The sequence below is a fragment of the Mus caroli genome, unplaced genomic scaffold (assembly GCF_978045245.1).
Source record: "Mus caroli unplaced genomic scaffold, Mus_caroli_1 scaffold_13, whole genome shotgun sequence".
Classification (NCBI taxonomy): domain Eukaryota; kingdom Metazoa; phylum Chordata; class Mammalia; order Rodentia; family Muridae; genus Mus; species Mus caroli.
This window is the reverse complement of record NW_028227268.1, coordinates 92437256-92456375: the sequence shown is the minus strand read 5'-3', so window position 1 is coordinate 92456375 and position 19120 is coordinate 92437256. Positions and strand designations below refer to the sequence as shown.

The 19120-nt window shown below is 36.3% G+C and overlaps 1 protein-coding gene across 2 annotated transcripts in view; it reads left to right on the top strand.

Moving 5' to 3' along the window:
* Psme4 (proteasome activator subunit 4) overlaps window positions 1-19120 on the top strand; it is a 105035-nt gene that overhangs the window by 26123 nt on the left and 59792 nt on the right. The window contains exons 4-17 of one of the 2 annotated variants that reach the window (XM_029483959.2): window positions 1879-1944; window positions 3353-3397; window positions 4798-4947; window positions 5481-5544; window positions 6825-6899; window positions 8408-8530; window positions 10539-10631; window positions 11480-11745; window positions 12641-12827; window positions 13955-14044; window positions 15548-15612; window positions 15851-16001; window positions 18006-18104; window positions 18342-18411. In XM_029483959.2, coding sequence (XP_029339819.1) covers window positions 1879-1944; window positions 3353-3397; window positions 4798-4947; window positions 5481-5544; window positions 6825-6899; window positions 8408-8530; window positions 10539-10631; window positions 11480-11745; window positions 12641-12827; window positions 13955-14044; window positions 15548-15612; window positions 15851-16001; window positions 18006-18104; window positions 18342-18411 — 1544 coding nt within the window. The remainder of the gene's footprint in view (window positions 1-1878; window positions 1945-3352; window positions 3398-4797; window positions 4948-5480; window positions 5545-6824; window positions 6900-8407; window positions 8531-10538; window positions 10632-11479; window positions 11746-12640; window positions 12828-13954; window positions 14045-15547; window positions 15613-15850; window positions 16002-18005; window positions 18105-18341; window positions 18412-19120) is intronic. The other variant, XM_021178408.3, reaches the window with a different exon arrangement.

Below are 19120 nucleotides of genomic sequence, written 5' to 3'. Positions count from 1 at the left end.
ACTCATTAATGATCTGGACCCAAAATTTAATAGTTAATAAAATGAAGAAAGTCATTCCCCCAATGAACTGTCAGTAAGTCATTTTCACCAGTTATTTCATCAGTAAGCACTGACTTGCAATAATTTCTAAAACAGTATTTGAGGAACATTTTGAGGAGAGAGGGCTCAGCAATTAAAAGAATATGTTTCTTCAGAGGATCCAAGTTAGGCTTTTAGCACCAGCTAAAACTCCAGCTCTAGGGCATCTGCTGTCCTCTTCAGGCCTCCTTGGGTATCCCGTCCCCTGCCTGGGACATACATAATTAGAATAGTTCAGATTGTTCAAGTAATCATGCTAAATTTACATGCGAGGAAGGGTGATTACAGTAACATTTATTTTTAAAAAGTGCTTTAATTTTCATGAAAAATTAGTGCTAACATTGCCTCCATGATGGTGATGGTCTCTCTTATGTGTAATTGATAAAGTAATCTTAATGGATATAAAAAGTGACATTTAACAGAACGCTGTTAGAGTTTGAAAGATGGGTAAGGAAAAAGGTTTGATTGACTAAAGATGAGTTTGTTTAGATTTAGAAAGAAGGTAAAACTGACTTAATACATGAAGAAATTGGTACTTTGTTAGGGGGAAAAAGAATACTATTTAATTAGGAGTTTAAGGCAGGGAAAGAAGGAATGTACCATTATTGTTGTTTTCCAACTCATATGTTAATAGAGTTAGTCTAGACTGACAGAAATTTTAGTTCAGTTGAATCTATGAATATTTCTGGGATTATTTTTATTTTGAATATGTCATATGTTTGGAGGGAGGTTACAAGTAAATCTTGGGCATGACTCAGTGTTTAAGAGCACTGCCTCTTTTTCCACAGGACATGGATTTGATTCCTAGTACCTACAATGGTGACTCACAACCATCTGTATGTAACTCCAACTTTTGACTTCCATAGTCACCAGGCATGTAGTGATGTACATATACATGCAGACAAAACATTCATAGACATAAAATAAATAAATGATTCTTTAAATTTTTTTTTTAAAATAAAAGAAAAGCTAATCTTATCTTGATAGTTATAAAGAACTAGGAGAGTCAGGTTACAGCCTCCATGACTTTGAAATTCACTTTTTAGTAACTGGAAACAGAAATGGTTGACTCTCTTGTCCTGTCTTGGAACAATCAGAGAACATTAGTGCCATCATGAGGAAATTGAAGTGTAGAGAAAAATTCACATGAGGCTCAAACTGGAACAAGAGCTTAAGAATTCACTTTTGTACAGAATAGTAACGTGATGAAAAGAAATTTCTCATCTGGGTATTATTTCCTGAATCATAAATTCATGATTAATAGGCAGGAAAATTGCTGTAACAATAAAAGGTGCACAAGTTTTTGTTTCTGTGAAGTTGCACGTACAATGCTTTTTGCAAAGTATGAATTAATAGTTGTTAATATTTGCTGTGATGCCTAATAAATAATTCTGAGCTACCCAACAGCTTTCAACATATTATCTCAGTTAATTTTAAAATAGCTTTATGAGAGGGTAGGTATTTGCCATGATAAAAAATACTAAGCTGTAATACTATATTCTTAGGAACAATGGACTTGATTTTCAGATTCAGATTTGTCTGACTCTTAGGTTCAAACTGAAGCATTGTGTACTCCATGGCTGCCTTTTGTAAATGAACTACCATTTCTAAGAGAAAATGGGGTGTGAGAAACTCCATCTAAAGCTTAATCACTCTGTAGATCACTTTTAAAACATGAGCAGCTTGAGTTACCAGTTTAGTATTATAAATTTCCAACAATTGGAACTTAAGTAGTGATTATTCACTCCCTCTAAAAATTATTAGCATCTAGCCTTAACCTTTTATTTTATTTTTAAACAGAAACATTGTTCCCTTCATCTTGAGAGATTACAAGAATCACAAAAGGTCACTATACAGATATCACAGGTTAGAGAGATTGTACCCTTTTCTGAATAAAGAGCATAAATTCCATGGTACAGGCCTTATGTGGAAGATGGGTTGGAAATGATTTTTATATGAATGAGCTCTCACTGTAAACCCTTGACTTGGTAACAGGTTACAGGAGTGTTATCATTCACTTCCTGTGCTTACATTTAGAAGGAACGCAACACTTAGCTATGCAGTCTTTAATGACTTACTTTTTGGAACAGTTTCTAATGTTAGAAAGGTTTCTTTCTTTGTGTAGTGCAGTTATGTAGGAGAAAGAGCAGGATTTCTGCAACATCTAAATCTGAAATCAGTTGCTACCAAACCAGTAAAATAGAAAGTTAATGTGAACACAGACATTAGGAAGTCAAGGGGTCTTTTCTTTTCTTAGAAAGACAGTTCATGTTTCAGAATTTATCTTTAAAGTCTGAACTTAAATTAGCCAGATGGCTTTCTACATGTTGATTCTATAATTTGTTACTAATTGGCTCTTCAATTCAAACTGAAAGAAGATCCAAGAGCTGTGCTATTTGTTCCCGTGATAAAAAGTGTTTATTGGGTATTGTAAGCACACAGAAATAATTTAACTGTCCCTGCAGATTTGAATAACTCTATTAGAAGCACATTAGGTATCCTGACTAATAAGTACAGCCATGGGATTCAGGAAGCTTCAGATGTAGAGAAAAGTTTATGCCCAATATACTATGTTTCTTAATTGTTTGGTATTTTTGTGTGTGAAAATCACCCGAGTTACTTGCTGACCCTCGCCCCAAGTGTGAAGATGATGACTAAAGTAGTTAGTAATGAGGCTGCAGTTTCTTTCTATTAGGTGCTTGTCTGAGTTTGTTCCTTGGAATTTTCTTATAGTTTAGTTCTTAAGCTTTCAGAGAATTGTACAGACCTCTGGACTTGAAGAATTTTAAAAGGTTTAATGATAAAATTTCTGAAACCTTAACAACCCTGTCCTTCACTTGAATTTTGAACGTTTTTGTGTTTCTATTTGTGTTTATCATACCATATTTCATTATATCACAGTTCATATTTTGATGCAAAAGCACTATAATAAAAATTATTCTTTAGAGTTTTCAGCCATTGGGCTTACTTTGTATGTGTTTAATATGGCATTTTTATCTACTTTGTAAAGATTGAAAGGGGTTTATCTTTTTTCTGGTATAGTGTTTTGTCATACACAGATACAAAGAACAAAATGAGGGTAGAGGAAAAAGGCAGACTAGGAAGTCTAGATAGATAATTCTTGTAATTCTGTATGTAGCAGAGAAGATTTAGGAATTACATATAGACAGATAATATGAACCTGTGTGTTTATCTTTGAGGTACAGGTTATAGAATTAACTGTGTTCTTTAAATACACCAATGTAATTTATCAACTGGCTTTTTTCTCCTCTAGTTCTATAGAAAATGTTCTCAAAACACTGGTGAAAAGCTGCCGACCGTAAGTAGCACTCAATTTATAAAGCCTCTTGTTTTACCTGTAGCCTTCCCCCATCTTTAGTGTACTTTGAAGATGAAATTAATTGTATAAGTAGTTTCTGATATTGTAGTGCTAGGCATTGAGCCCAACTGTGTTCTCAGTTCTTAACTGAATTTTTACTTCAATATAAATTAATTTTTTAAAAAGTTAATTCATTAATAATGTCTGTATGTGTGAGTGACTGTGCATGTGTGTGTTGGGGAGGGCCTATCTGCACCAGGGTACATGTGTAGAAGGTAAAGGGTGGAGGTTTTCATTGGTATTACTTTGCTAAGAACTGACTCAAAAATACTGGGAAAGGGAATTAGATATATAAGGTCTTGAAGGTAGAACATAATTCACTGGTGGTATTTCTGTTCTAATTTGCAATTTGCTACATTAGTACCTGACCAAAAAAATGTGTGGTAAACTTAATAGAAGTGTTATTAGCAATGCAATTTTATTTTTCATATAAATTAATAAAGTATGCTTTTAAGCTAACAAAAGTTTTAAAAAGTATGATAGGTTAATAATATGATATATAGGTCAAGCCTATAAGTTGATTCCTCTAGGACAAATACAGGATTCTCAGATACAGTACTTTATACGTCATATTGATTGATTGAGAAGTTGAAACAGGGTCTCAAGTTGCCATGTTGGCTTTGAACTCCTGCCTCCACCTCACAGTGCTAGGATTATAGGTATGCAAACCCCCAGCTTTAAACCTTTTCAGATTAGCAGTTTTTACATGTGGCTTCTTTTAATAATTTACCTTCATTGTGTGTGTGTGTGTAAGTTTTCTAAACCACAGGGATGCTCTTGGCCTTTTTTTCAGAATTGTAGAATATCAGAGCCTTAGAACAGGTCTTCTCGTTTACCTCGTTTATAAAGAAGTACCTGTGGTCCTGTGAGGGACCCATCCCGGAAATTCCTGGGCCGATGCTTCTTATTTTTACTGATTATTTATCCTCTACATGGACTTGAGTTTTATTAAGAATTTTCCAGTTGCTGAACTTTGTAGGCAACTTAAGTAACAGTGTTTTCTCAACTTCAAAGCGTCTTCTGAATGTCTGCTAGATAAAAGAAAGTTTACTGTCTTCCAAGTGTGTATGGGAGGTTATTTATTGTATCTTTGTAAAAGTATGTTTTTATTATGGAAACTTTGACATTTCTAGTGTGATATCTTACGAAATATATTCCCTTCTCTAATGACGTTCATTTTCTTTTGCTGTTGGGGAACAAACCCAGGTCCTATGTATACTGGGAAAGTGGTGCTAATTCTCTAGTCTTTTTTTTTTTTCACGCTTGTCAATCATATATAATTAATGTAGGGTCTTTAATTCAATAGTCAGATACATGGAAACCTTTTCTTTTTTTATCAGATACTTTCCGGCAGATGCAACAGCAGAAATGTTAGAAGAATGGCGGCCTTTAATGTGTCCTTTTGATGTAACCATGCAAAAGGCCATTGGTTACTTTGAAATATTTCTTCCTACCTCCCTTCCTCCAGAACTGCATCATAAAGGTTTTAAGTAAGTGTGCATATTTGACATACTCTAGGATACAGCAAGAAATACAGCAATACCAATAACTAGCAAGAAGCTAAAAATGGGCAGCTCATTGATTCTTTTTATTATAGTTCAAGTGTGAAAGCTAAAAGAGCTGAGCATATGATTGTAAAGAAAGTAATGCTTATATGACAAGCCCAGTGAAATGATGGTTTTAAGATATCAGAAGAGAAAAGAATAGAACAACCATAATGGAAAATGTCAGAAAAGGAGAAAGGCAAAGGATATAAGGGAGAAAGTTGTTACAGTTGTTAAGAGTGGACAATATGTAACAATTAAGAACAGTAAATGAGATTACATTTAATAGCACAAGTAAGAAAGGGAACACTCAAACAAAAAGTAATCCTTTGTTCCAGTAAGTTTGAACTTTTAGTATTATTTCTTCTAGGTTGTGTAGTTATCAGTAAGAATAATAGATTTAGAAGTACAAAAACTGCCTGGCTTTGAACCACTTTCTGTAATCACTTGCTATTCATAACAACATTTTTCTTCTTCAGACTTTGGTTTGATGAATTAATTGGCCTTTGGGTTTCAGTGCAAAATCTCCCACAGTGGGAGGGGGTAAGTATTCTATTTTTTCCCCCTTCTTTAATTTTAAATTTGGAGATAAATATATAGATCATTTGATAACTAAATATATAGATCATTTGATAACTAAATATATAGATCATTTGATAACTAACTCCTGGTTTTTAGAATTTCTAATAGTAACATTACAGTTAATTCCTTTTTTAAAAAGATTTTTATAAGTGTGTATGCATGCACATGTGCGCACACCTGTGGGTCTGTCTGTCGGTGGGCAGTTGGGTGGGTACTGGTGCCTGAGGATGCCAGAGGTATCACATCCTCTAGAATTGGAGTTATCGCTGTGTAGTGTTTTGTTTTCTCAGTGCTTAGTGTATTGAGGGTGGGGTGCAGGTGTCAGGTGCCTGTTTCTACCTCTGCCCAACCACCAAAGACCATGTCCTTTTGATTTGGCACCAGGCTCTGGGTAAAGCCTGGCTTTTTCAGCACCACAAAGTACTTATCTTGAGCCCTGGAAATGGTGATCTCTCAAACACCCCCACCTAGGGGCAACTTCCTGGTGGCTACATGTGTGTAGCAGTTCTGGCTCAATCTGTAGGAACATCATGATGGTTTCAGAAACATCAGGAAGCATAAAAGAACTGGAGGAAGACTTAGGCTGGTGACTGAACTGGACTTGAAGCTTTGATGATAAGCATAGCCCTTGTCACAGGTAGAACAGCACTGGGGCTTTTTGATGGATGTGGGCGATAGTTGAGTTTGGGTCCTCTGTAAGCACATTGTGGGCTCCTAGCCATGTAGCCATCTCTCCAGGTCCAGTTAATTTCTTTCATCTTACTATTTTCAAACAAGTAGACAAGCATGCATTATAAAGTACATGATTGCTGTTTGTTTTAGTTGTATTCATTATAGGTGCTATTGGACATTTGATAGAGAGATATAAATATTTCTTCAACTTTCACTGTGCATAATGCTTTCTGATTTTTTTTCCCCCTTTGAGGAGTATTTTGGTTACAATTGATTTTAAATGGATGGCATGAACCCGATCTTAAATTTTGAAGTTTTAAAAGTCACGAACTATATCCATTGTTCTAATGATTGCTGAAAGGGACAAATGAGAAGCTGGGTGTGATTGCACACACGTGTAATTCCAACACTTGGGAGGCTGAGGCAAGAGTATCTATAATAAGTTCAGGGACCATTCTGGCACATAGTAAGAATCACCTCAAGAAAACAAACAACAGAATAAGGATTATAATTAACATTTTAAAATAACAACATCAGCTTAACATTATTTTGTTTTTGTTTACTTTCAGCAATTAGTAAATCTCTTTGCTCGATTGGCTACAGATAATATAGGATACATAGATTGGGATCCATATGTACCGAAGGTAATTAGAACATTTGTGTGTATCATAGTCCTGATAACTAATAATATTTGGTAAAGGGGATTTTTTTTAACTCTAATGTCAAATGTTATACATGTCTTGCATTGAAGAACATGAAGTATAATTTTGAGAGTAAATAATTTAGAAAGTAGTCAGTAAATCATTAGGACTATCATGAGTTCATTCCTTCCAAAGAGTTTTCTGTATTAGATTTGATTGCATTCTAGAGTGTTACCCGCTCCCCTACCTCTTAGTAATTAAAGCTACAATATCTCCAGAGGTGTATTATTCAGTTGTATTGGAAATTTCTTGGAGAGTTGGTGAGATAGCTCAGCAGGTAAGAGCACTGACTGCTCTTCTGAAGGTCCTGAGTTCAAATACCAGCAACCACATGGTGACTCACAACCACCTCTTTTTCTGACTCCCTCTTCTGGTGCGTCTGAAGTCAGCTACAGTGTACTTATGTATAATAATAAATAAATCTTTGGGCCGGAGCAAGCAGGGACTTGAGCGGGGCCGACTGGAGAGAGCAGAGGTCCTAAAATTCAATTCCCAACAACCACATGAAGGCTCACAACCATCTGTACAGCTACAGTACTCACAACAAAATAAATAGATAAATCTTTAAAGAAAAGAAAAAAAGAAAGAAATCTCTTGGAAGGCCTTGCAGGAGGTGGAAATTGGCATTAGCACAGCACTAGTAACCAACAGAAAGGTCCTTGTTGTCTTTGCTTTTGTTCTTTTCCACTGTAGTTAGCTTTTAAAAACTAGGGAACAGAAACAGCCCTTCCCCTCATTTGGGACCCTATCAGTAGTGATAGCTTTAAAGTATAAACTTAATTACATTAAAATACAGAGCCGGGCGTGGTGGCGCACGCCTTTAATCCCAGCACTCGGGAGGCAGAGGCAGGCGGATTTCTGAGTTCGAGGCCAGCCTGGTCTACAGAGTGAGTTCAGGACAGCCAGGGCTATACAGAGAAACATCCCCCCCCCCCAAAAAAAAATAAACAAAATACAGTTATTCCATGCTGCCTGACATACAAATACTCAGGGAGGACTTCACGTCAGCGTTAAGGTTTAAAAGGTGAGCGGGCTGCCAGCTGCTTCTGTTAGAGCTGCTGCTGTCCAGCATCATGGCACAAAAATGAGAACACAGGAAAATAATGTGTATACTCAGAAAGTGAAAGGAGGGAAAGGCTCACGCTTAACTGTGCAAGCTTCAGTTTTCCCTTTATGTTTAACTATAAATATCTCATTGTTTGAGTACATGGACTCAGCTGTTTCATAGCTGTTGCCTCTGACCTCAGAGCACCATATAATAAATCTGTTTATCTACTTTCTAAAGAATAAAGCAAATCACTCCATGCTGATCATTTTGCTTAGAATTGCATGGCAGCGGGGAATGAAGGTTTATTTAAGACTATACCTAACATTCACTTAGCTATTTAAGGACTTATTGTGATACTTATGAACCTTTTTATTCCTATATTTATTTTGTTTTGCCTTAAAAGATATTTACAAGAATTCTGAGAAGCCTGAACCTCCCAGTGGGAAGCAGTCAAGTTTTAGTCCCAAGATTTCTAACAAATGCTTATGATATAGGACATGCAGTAATATGGATCACCGCAATGATGGTTTGTAGTTAATTATGTGTTTCATAAAATACACCTAAGTTTTCTTTAACCTTTTGATCCAAGCCCATGTTAATAGCTTGGTTTGTCACTTGATTATTAAATAGTTTTCTTTCTTCTCTTTTTTTACTTTCTATGCCTTTCCCCTTTCCTCACTTTACCTCTCTCCTTCGTTTCTTTCCTCCTCCCCTCTGTCCCTGTCCCTCCCTGTCCTTCCCTCCTATCCACTATCTTCCCTTCTCTTACCAACATTTTTTTCTGGGGATTGGAGCTAGGACCTTATTATGTGTGACAAATTTCAGCTGTTTTCTGATGTTGTGCATCCATATCTAAGATCTGTAATAATCCATTACTTGTTAATTTCCATATGGTTTTCAGTGTCACTTTTGAAATATAAATATACTATTAGAGCAGGTTTATATTAAAATTATAGCATTTATTTTTAATATTTTTACCTCTTTGAATTGTTAGTCTATATTTGATAATGTTTTTGTGGAAAAGACAGAATGTTCATACAGCATTACAGTGAGAGTTGAAACTCGTACTGTTACATAGAACTTTAGTTTTCTCTTGTATTCAATACATAATGCATATTAGCCACTTCTTTTTTTGTTTGTTTGTTTTTTATTTGTTTGTTTTTTATTTGTTTGTTTTTTCGAGACAGTGTTTCTCTGTGTAGCCCTGGCTGTTCTGGAATTCATTCTGTAGACCAGGCTGGCCTAGAACTCAGAAATCCGCCTGCCTCTACCTCCAGAGTGCTGGGATTAAAGGCAAGTGCTACCACGCCCGGCTAGCCACTTCTTTATGTAATTTGGAAGTATAATTAAAAAAGAAAACAGTTATGCTAATTATTCTATCAGAAGTTTGAAAATTGTGATATTGAGTTGTTGTGGAATCATTTTGGTTTCTTGTAGTTTGGTCTCTTTTGGTTTCTGTATTGAGAAACATAGACATAGGCTTCATTTATTTGAGTGGGAAGGCCCATTAATAAAAACAGGCTTTCTCTCTCTCTCTCTCTCTCTCTCTTGAGATTGAGAGGAAGGTTAAGACAGGGTCTAGTCATATAGCCTTGATTAACCTAGGACTTAGTGTATAGTATGTAAAGCAGCCTGACCTTTTAACTTGCAGGGATTTTTCTTGCCCCTGCCTGGGATTTTAAGTATGAGCCAGTATACCCTTTTCTAATATAATTTGACATTTTCTCTTCCTTGCTGTTGTTAAAAGACCATTTTTAGCCAAACTGGAGGGTATGAGCCCCTGTTATAGCCCTTTAGATGGATGCTAATTTTCTTCTTTTTATCTTTTTCCCCCATTGTTTTAATAATAGATTAATAAAATATATTTTTTGAATTAAAAATGTGCATCATAAAATGTGTGTTGAGTATGTTATGTAAATCTTTGTTTCATACAATGAGCAACTTAATGATTCATTTTAAGAAGTGCTTTGTATGGCTTATGTTGTCATCTTTTTTTTTTTTAAATTGTGTGCTTGTACTTAGGAGCCACTCTACCCATGGGATTGTCAGAGAACAGCACAAGGGAGTCTGTTCTCCCCTTCTACCGCGTGGGTCCTGGGTCAAACACTGTCAGACTTGAGACCATTGTTTTTACTCATGAGTCATTTCACCAGCCCTGTTACTATTCTTGATTATACCAAGATTACAGTCTTTATGTTAAATTATAGTATTCTTTTTTTTTTACAAGAACAATAAAGTCTACTGTTTCCCTAAGTTGAAAGATGATACCTTCTCAGTTTTATTCAGAATTAAGTAAATTAATTTTGTGTTTATTGGAATGTTGGAATGTTTTTAAACTGATTTGTGCAAAGAGTCCTAGGGAGTTAGGTTTTGACTGTGGTTTTCAGCTACAACTGTCACAATAAAGGGAATCCACATTAGACCTTTACATCTAGGATCTGACTTATTGATAGTTCATATGCAGTGTAATATCAATATTAACGTTTCTCTTTCTCTCTCTTTCTCTCTCCTTTTTTTGCGGTGTGTCTGGACAGGGTGGACCAAGTAAATTAGTACAAAAACATTTAGCTGGTTTGTTTAACAGCATCACATCTTTTTACCATCCTTCAAATAATGGGCGTTGGCTGGTAGGTATGCTCAGTTTCTGTTTGAAGAAATAAGGATATAATTTAGTTCTTGTTTATCTTAGAACTGTCATATTTCTTATCTGTCATGTAAGCTCTGGCTATGTGTAAGTGGTTAGATCAAATCTGTGTGTTTGACATTTGTACATACATACATACGTACGTACACACATACACATATATACATACACACTAACATAACGCCACATGGCTATTACTGACAAAATAATAAATAATGCCACAAAAGCATAGCCACATCACTTCAGTTTTATCTTGTCGCTATTTTAGTTTTGTTTTGTCTTTTAATTGACTGATTAAGTTATCTTTTAAAAAAGGAAATATTGGAATTTTTATTTGGTAGCAATGTACTTTCTTTCACTCCCCTTCTCTTTTAAGACAGGATCTCACTGTGTATCCCTGGCTAGCTCAGAACCTACTATGCACACCAGGTTGGCCTCAAATTACCAGAAATCCCTGTGTCTTTGCCTCCTGAACACTCTCAGTGTGTGTTACCATGCCTGACTAGAAACTGTTTTGAAACATGAATTTAAGGCAAGGCAGGAAAGCACATGACTGTAGTCTTAGCACCCACGAGACTGTGGCAGGAAGATCGAGGAACCAGGCTATGCTACATAGTGTGACTCTGTCTAAAGGAAAACGAAACAATTTAAATCCTTGAATTTAGAAATTACTCTTCGCTAGTTTGTATAGCATGCTGTTTGTGTAGTAAGAGCATAGAGTTCTTTGTATTCAGAGTGTTTCTTTTTCTTTTTTTCTTACTTGAGAGGAACTGTAAAGATCTATGTAGGAAAGTTGAACCTGAGTAGAACCTATTGTTTCTGTGTTCCCAGAACAAGTTAATGAAACTTCTTCAGCGGTTGCCAAACAATGTTGTTAGGAGATTACATCGTGAAAGATTCAAGAAGCCCTCCTGGTTAACTCCTGTGCCTGAAAGCCATAAGCTTACTGATGAAGATGTTACAGACTTTGTACAATGCATTATTCAGCCTGTCCTCTTGGCTATGTTTAGTAAAACTGGTAGTCTAGAAGCAGCCCAGGCTCTGCAGAACCTTGCACTAATGAGACCTGAGTTAGTAATACCTCCTGTGCTTGAAAGGTAAGCTCAGTTTTGTAACTCCAAGTCCTGGGGATTTAATGCTCTTCTAGCACCGTGGGTACCAGGCACACATGTGCTGTACAAGCATAATGTTTGAACAAAACACCTGTACACAAAAAGTAATTAAATCTAAAAGAATTAAATGACACTACTGTCATTATTTGCCTTTCTGTGTAAATCAGTGCTTACATATTTCTAAGTAGATTGCAGAGGGAAATAATTGAAGTTCTGTGTAAAGATCCTAGGTGTCCACTTTAAAAGCTAGGTGCTTGTAAGTGCAGCTTTGGAAAGGTAAGGACAGGAAGATCCTTGGGACTTGCTGGCTGGCCATTGTAGCCAATCAGTGACCTCAAGTTTCAATGAGACCCAGTCTCAGAAAAAATAAGGTGGGGAGATGTGGCTGAGTTGGTAGAGTCGTTTGTTGGCGTGTCCAAAGCTGTGCATATAAAACTTGACATGGCAGAAATTGTGGTACAAGCTTGTAATTTTAGTACTTTTAGTCAAGATGATGAAAGAGTATCAAACTCAAGGTCATCCTTAGCCTGCGCTACAGGAGACCCTATCTCCAAAAAGAAAGGACTAAAAGATATTTGTTTGTAACAGGACTGAGTAGAATATTTGTACCTTGTCTTCCTTAGTTCAGTATGCTGTGGATTAAGTTGGCTGAAACAGTGAAAGCCTATAAGTTTATGCTTTTTTTCACTGGAGTTTGTATGGAGACAAGATGAGATAGGGGTGCGATTGTAACTGTATTGTTCCTTTGTGTGTATAAATCTGTTCATGTTAGTACAAAATTTCCACTCAGTATTCTGCTATCTGTAGTTCTGCAGGTCAAAATGCAGCTTATGAACTTAGTATATTTAACATTGAAACTGTACTCTGTTTTAAACTATAGAACATACCCTGCTTTAGAGACATTAACAGAACCTCACCAGCTCACAGCTACTTTAAATTGTGTAATTGGAGTAGCCCGAAGTTTGGTATCAGGCAGCAAATGGTTTCCTGAAGGGCCAACACACATGCTACCTCTGTTGATGAGAGCATTGCCTGGGGTAGATCCAAACGACTTTAGTAAGTGCATGGTAAGCATATTGATGATTTTGTTTTGTAGCTGTTATTGTTGTTAAATACTTTTCTTTTTCGTTAGATACCTTTAGATTATGGTGTTACTTTTGGAAATAGTTAAATTGAGGTTTGTGCACAATTGATTTATGTAATACCTTCCTTTGTAGTTTTCCTTGATCTGCATATGTTTATTGTTCATGTTTTAAAACTCATTATGTAGTTGCAGGTTTTCTTAGACATAGTAAACGTTTCAGGATGATTCTCTTGCTCTTTTCTTTATATGGGTGACCAAGGAAGAGTGGTAAAAAGTTATAGGTTACAGAAGCTGGGCAGAGTGGCAGACACCCATAGTCCAAGCACTTGGGAGACTGAGTAAAGTTTGAAACTAGCTTGGACTACATAGTGAGACTGTGTCTCTGTATAACAAAATCTTCCCCTGTGAATAACAATGGAAAAATTACAGCATATAAAATTCCAGCTTTTACTTCTACACATTTTTTCCCTGACTTCACTGCTTTGGTGTCTTCTTCTTCTTTTCCTCCTTCTTCCTCCTCCTCCTCCTCCTCCTCGTCTTCTTCCTCCTCCTCTTCCTCCTCCTCCTTCTCTCTTCTTCCTCCTCCTTCCTCCTTCTTCCTTCTTCTTTCTTCTTTTTTCCTGTTCTCTGACAGGTTAGCATTTCCCTGTCATGTTATATTTTCAGGTGGATGGAAAAGTAAACTTTTAGTGACAGAAGATTGGAGAACTATGTGTTTAGGCTTAATATATAATGGGAATAAATTTTACTATAACAGTTATTAAAGGAACATTTAGCTAATTATTAGGAACCCTAAATGTTTAATTTTAGAGTCAGGAGTAGTGGCTAACTCCTGTGATCACAGCAACTGGGGGACTGAGCTAGGAAGGCCACTATGATTTTGAGTTCATACTTGGCTGCATAATGAATTTCAGGTTTGTGTGAGTAAGTTTTGCCTCCCCCTCCCCCCCAAATAGACAAAAATGATAATTCTAAATGAAAAGTATCCAGAAAGACCACTATGGAATTTCCCTTAAGAACCTTTGAATATTTGTACTTAGCTTTTAACATAACTTATGTTGAAGTACAGTTACATAATTGATGTTGAAAATCCTTTGTCTCTTCCCATAGATCACATTCCAATTTATAGGAACATTTTCTACTCTGGTGCCTTTAGTAGACTGTTCATCTGTACTGCAAGAAAGAAATGACCTCACAGAAGTAAGGATGCTTTCTGGCTATAAAAGGCTTAACTGAAATGTGATATATCCTTATATGCACATTAACATTTAATTCTTTTTAAAAACAAGATAAAACACAGTTTCAGATAGGTTCCAGAAAGTACAGTTACTAAAGGACAGGGAAGCTGCTGTAGTGTATACACTGGCAATCACAGTGCCTAGAGAGCTGAGATAGAAGGGTCATGAGTTAGTTCAAGGCAAACCTGTATCACTTATCATGGCTCAAAAATTGAATAATAAACATTATAAAAGGTGGTACAGTGTTTGTCTATTATGCATGAGGATCTAGGGTCAGTCCCCATCACAAATAAGTCACTTTGTTTTATAAAAACTACAGTTGTTCTGTGACTGGAGTCACCTGTAGGACTAGAAGCCATGGCATCTTTGACGGTGAGATAGCTGTAGCACACAGCCTAGGAAGTACAGGAAGCACAGGCCTTTTTCCAAATAGCTGCTGGTGTATTTCAGTTTGTTGTCATTGTTTGCAAGGTTTGTCCCACATAGGCGGTACTGCCACTTTTCCCATCCGTCATTGTCTGCCTAAATAACCTTTTCCAGGAGCAGTGGCATTTAATACAGAGGGTTTCTTAATTTCTGTGGTTCTTATGGAACTGTTAAGAAGCATAGAATAAGTGAAGTTTTACCAAAAGGAAACCATTTAAATCTCTTCTCTTACTACAAGTCAGAAATGTCCAATAATCTTAGAAATTACAGACACAAACTGTGTACTGGGACCAATGAGATACCTCATCCAGAAAAGGTACTTACTGAGCAAGCTTAGTGATGTGAAATAGATCCCCAGAATCCATGTAAAGATGAAAGGAAAGAAGTGACTCTATAAAGTTGTCCTCTGACCTCCACATGTATGTCAAATGCATGTGCACATACACAGAGGTTGAATACTACTGAAACTAAAGTTAGAGCCTGTAGCTACACAAAACATGCCAAGTAAATATGGGAGGGTGAAGAAGCTTAATTCTTAAAAGTTTCAAACTGAATGCTGTAAGCCCTAGATTTACATAGTGTCTCAACAGTGATAACCTTTGAACCAAGTCTTTGTCAAGGAAGGTTGTCCTTCCATTGTGCAATATTTAATGGTACTTTTTCTGCTGTCCTCTATACCAGTAGCACCAGTCTATTCCAACTGTCTTTTGTGAAAGCAGTGTTTTTGAGGTTGTAACATGTTTGCTTTTTTGTATGCTTGTGTTACTTGCATTATTTGGCTATGAAGTAGTACAGTGCTGTCCTTTACAGCTCTAGAAGCATTTTGAAACCTGGAGTTGAAAATAAAGTCGGTTGCCTTGGTTCAAATAAAGTAGTGAAATAGCTCTGACTTGATATATGTGGTTATGGTGTTTATGACAGTATCCAATGCAAAGAAACATGCATCGACTTGCTTGTTAGGTCATAATTGAATTTCATTACTTCAGAGGGAGAAATTAAGCATATTTGTAACTTTTTCCTCCATATTACAATGTTATAGATTGAAAAAGAACTTTGTTCGGCAACAGCTGAATTTGAGGATTTTGTGTTACAATTTATGGACAGGTAAGTTGATAACTCAGTTCTATCTTTTCTCACTTTTTGCATGTTACCTTGACACTGGTTTCTTTCAGTGCTATAACCTTTTATTTAGATTTTACCCAAAGCTAAAGTTGGTACTGTGAAGTCTATTTATGAGTTATGAAAAACTTGAATAGATGTGTCTTTGAGTAGTAATAAGAATAGAGGTTTACCTGTCACTAGTTATTTTGTTCCTAAACTTTGCTTTGTTTGGATTGTTCAGATGCTTTGGACTAATAGAAAGTAGCACATTGGAGCAAACAAGGGAAGAGACAGAAACAGAGAAAATGACTCATTTGGAGAGTTTGGTTGAATTAGGCTTGTCTTCTACATTTAGTACAATCCTCACACAATGTTCCAAAGACATATTTATGGTAAGAGAGCACGACTACAAAATGTAACTCCAATATTTTTATTTAATTGATGTTTTTGCAATGAGTATCAGCCAGTTATCCTTTATGTTCAACTGAAGGTTTAATAAAACGTTGTTCATCCTCATTGAAATGTGTCTGCAGATAATATTTGCAGAAATCATTGTATGTGTAAAGGGGTAAAAAGAGTCTATTAATTGTCACGTATCCCTTTTCTACAGATTATGTATAGACACAATGTTCTTTAAAGTGACTTACTTAGTGATGAATATTTTGCATTTTCATGCTTTTCTTTGGTGACTTTGTAATTTAAAACTGAAGTGTAATGCATGAGTTCTAATGTTTCTAAGCATACGAGAATTGCCTTTTAAATCTTGTGGCAGCTCAAGAATTGCATTAAGTAAGCTTGAACAGGTGTGAGTTATTGTTGACTTTGGGGTCAGTGTTAATGATTGCAGTATGTTCTCAATGTCTATAAACAGAAGAGTGCTCAAGGAGAATGCCCACCTCCCGTTCAAGTACTCACTTTATAGGGGAGTTAGCACCTTGCCTGATACTGGCCATATTTTTAAAATTTGTAATTTAATTGAGAGAAGTTTTAGAAAAATTTGTATCACATATTAAAAATTAACTTCTTGGTGGGATAATTTTATGATGAATTTGAAGAGACGTCCTTCTAAGGCATAAATATCCATTCATCTGAAAGCCTCTCATTCTTCTAGGTGTATGGTCTTTAAAATTACTGTTTCTATTGGTTTCCTTCATTCCTTTAAGATTAATCAACACTTAATATGTTCATCATGATAAAAACTCAGCTATACTACACCCATGTGTAATAGTTACTAAGAATATATGAGCATAGTCAGGTAGAGTAATATACACCTGTTGTCCCAGCATTTGTTTTATTTTTGAGACCTGGTCTCACTATGTAGCTCTGACTGTCCTGGAGCTCACTGTGTAGACCAGGCTGCCCTAGAACTTAACAACTTGCCTGCTTCTGCCTCTCCAGTGCTAGGACTAAAGGCAGAGCTGCTAATACTGGCTCTTATCCTAGCAAGAAATACATGAGTTCAGGGTTATCCTCAAGCCAACCAGGCTGCATGGGACTGTGTCAAACAAGCAAGCAAGCAAACAAACAAACAACAAACCAAAACACAAAAACCCAGCAACAAAAAAAGAAAGACTATAAAGAATCTAAAGAAGTGAAGATAACCCATCTCTTAGTAGACAAGCCTTGTTTCTAACTTTTGGTATTTGTTAATCCATTCCTTCACGTAGATTAAGATTTTGTGACGTTGTAAAATTAAGTAGACTACTTCAAGTCTCTTTTGGTTTTTGGGTTGGTTTGGTTTTGTGACAAGGTCTTGGATTTATATCCAGGCTGGCCAGGAACTTGCTATGTATCACAGGATGCTCTCAATATGCAGTGGTCCTCTTGTCTCACCTCCACTCACTGGGATTATAGATGTAAGCATCCACACTAGACATGTTTCAGTTCTTTAAATAGATACAACAATTTATAGCTGATACTTGTCAGAATGACAAATTTTAAGAAATAGATATCCAAAAAACTTCTGTTCTATTATATTAATTATTGGAGGTGATTAAATTGCATTTGGCTTCCATTTACTGTAATGGTAGATAGCATTTCTATTTCAAATCAGCTACTGCTTTCCAAATGGTTTTGTTTTTAACTTTTCCTCCCTTACCTCCTCCCTCTCTCCCTCGCTTCTGTCTGTATGGGTGTGTGTGCCACTGTGCATGTGTAGACTACATTTGACAGCCTGTTTTCTCTTTCTACAATGCAAGTTTTGAGACTTAAACTAAAGGTGACAGTTACCTGCTCACCTGTCTTGTCAGTCCCCTCAAGTATTTTTAAGTTATCATCCATAGAAACTGTTTTAGACCTGAATGTAATCAGTGGTTAAATTTTTACTTCTTAGTTACTGTTAGAATTCTAAAGAATTACAATGATTGAGTGTTTTCATTTTTTTTCTGTATCAACAGGTGGCCCTTCAGAAGGTCTTTAACTTTTCTGTTTCACATATATTTGAAACAAGAGTTGCAGGTCGCATGGTGGCAGACATGTGCCGAGCTGCTGTAAAGGTAAGTTTTGTTGTATTTTGATTTTTGTTTAGATACTGTGTCTTGCTTTTGCCCAGGTTAGCCTCAAATATTCTTTCTTCCTCCAACCTCTCTGGGTTATGGGTGTATGGGTATTTCATAAGTACTTGTTATTAAAACACACTGCTCTTGCAGTGCTATAGTGCTACTTCATATGTTATGACTGTTAAGTATTTACTTTAAATAAACGACACCTTATTAATAATAATGCATTTTCAGTGTTGCCCAGAAGAATCCCTGAAGCTGTTTGTTCCCCACTGCTATGCTGTTATAACTCAGCTTACAATGAGTAAGTCACGAGAAGTAAAACCTATGTAATTTTCAAATAAATTTTTCTTTGTTCTTAGAACACTGATAATATCAATAGATCCTTTAGTCTGTATAGCATTTACATTTTGTTTGTTTGTTTATTTTTTGAGAGAGGGTCTCCATGTACCCTTGGCTATCCTGGAACTCACTAGAGCCACCTGCCTATGCCTCTGAAGTACTAGCATTAAAGGTGTACCCCCTTCCACATGCACACATAATATATCATCCAGGTTAGTAAGTAACTTTGAAGTCATGCCATATTGAATTAATATTTTCATGAAACAGCTATCAGGAGCTACTTTGAAAATGTCAGTCTTTTTGTGAGATGCCAGTTGGCAGAAGTCTTGGTTAGTTTGTTGATCTTTCTTTTATTTTTTTTCTGCCCGTCCGTCCATCTGTCTGTCTCTTTCCTTCCTTTTTTCCTTTGTTTCTCTCCCTCCCTCTTTCCCCTCTCCTCCCCTCCCTCCCCTCCCCTCCCTTCCCCTCTTCTCTCTCTTTTTTTCCCTTTGGATTTTTCTGTGAAGCCCCTGACTGTTCTATAACTACTAGCCTTGTAGACCAGACTGACCTTGAACTCAGAGATCTGCTTGTCTCTGCCTCCTAAGAGCTTGGATTAAAAGCTTGTGCCATCACAGCCTGTGACTTTCTTAAAAATAGTTTTTCACGTCTTTCTGAAGTGATTTCACTTT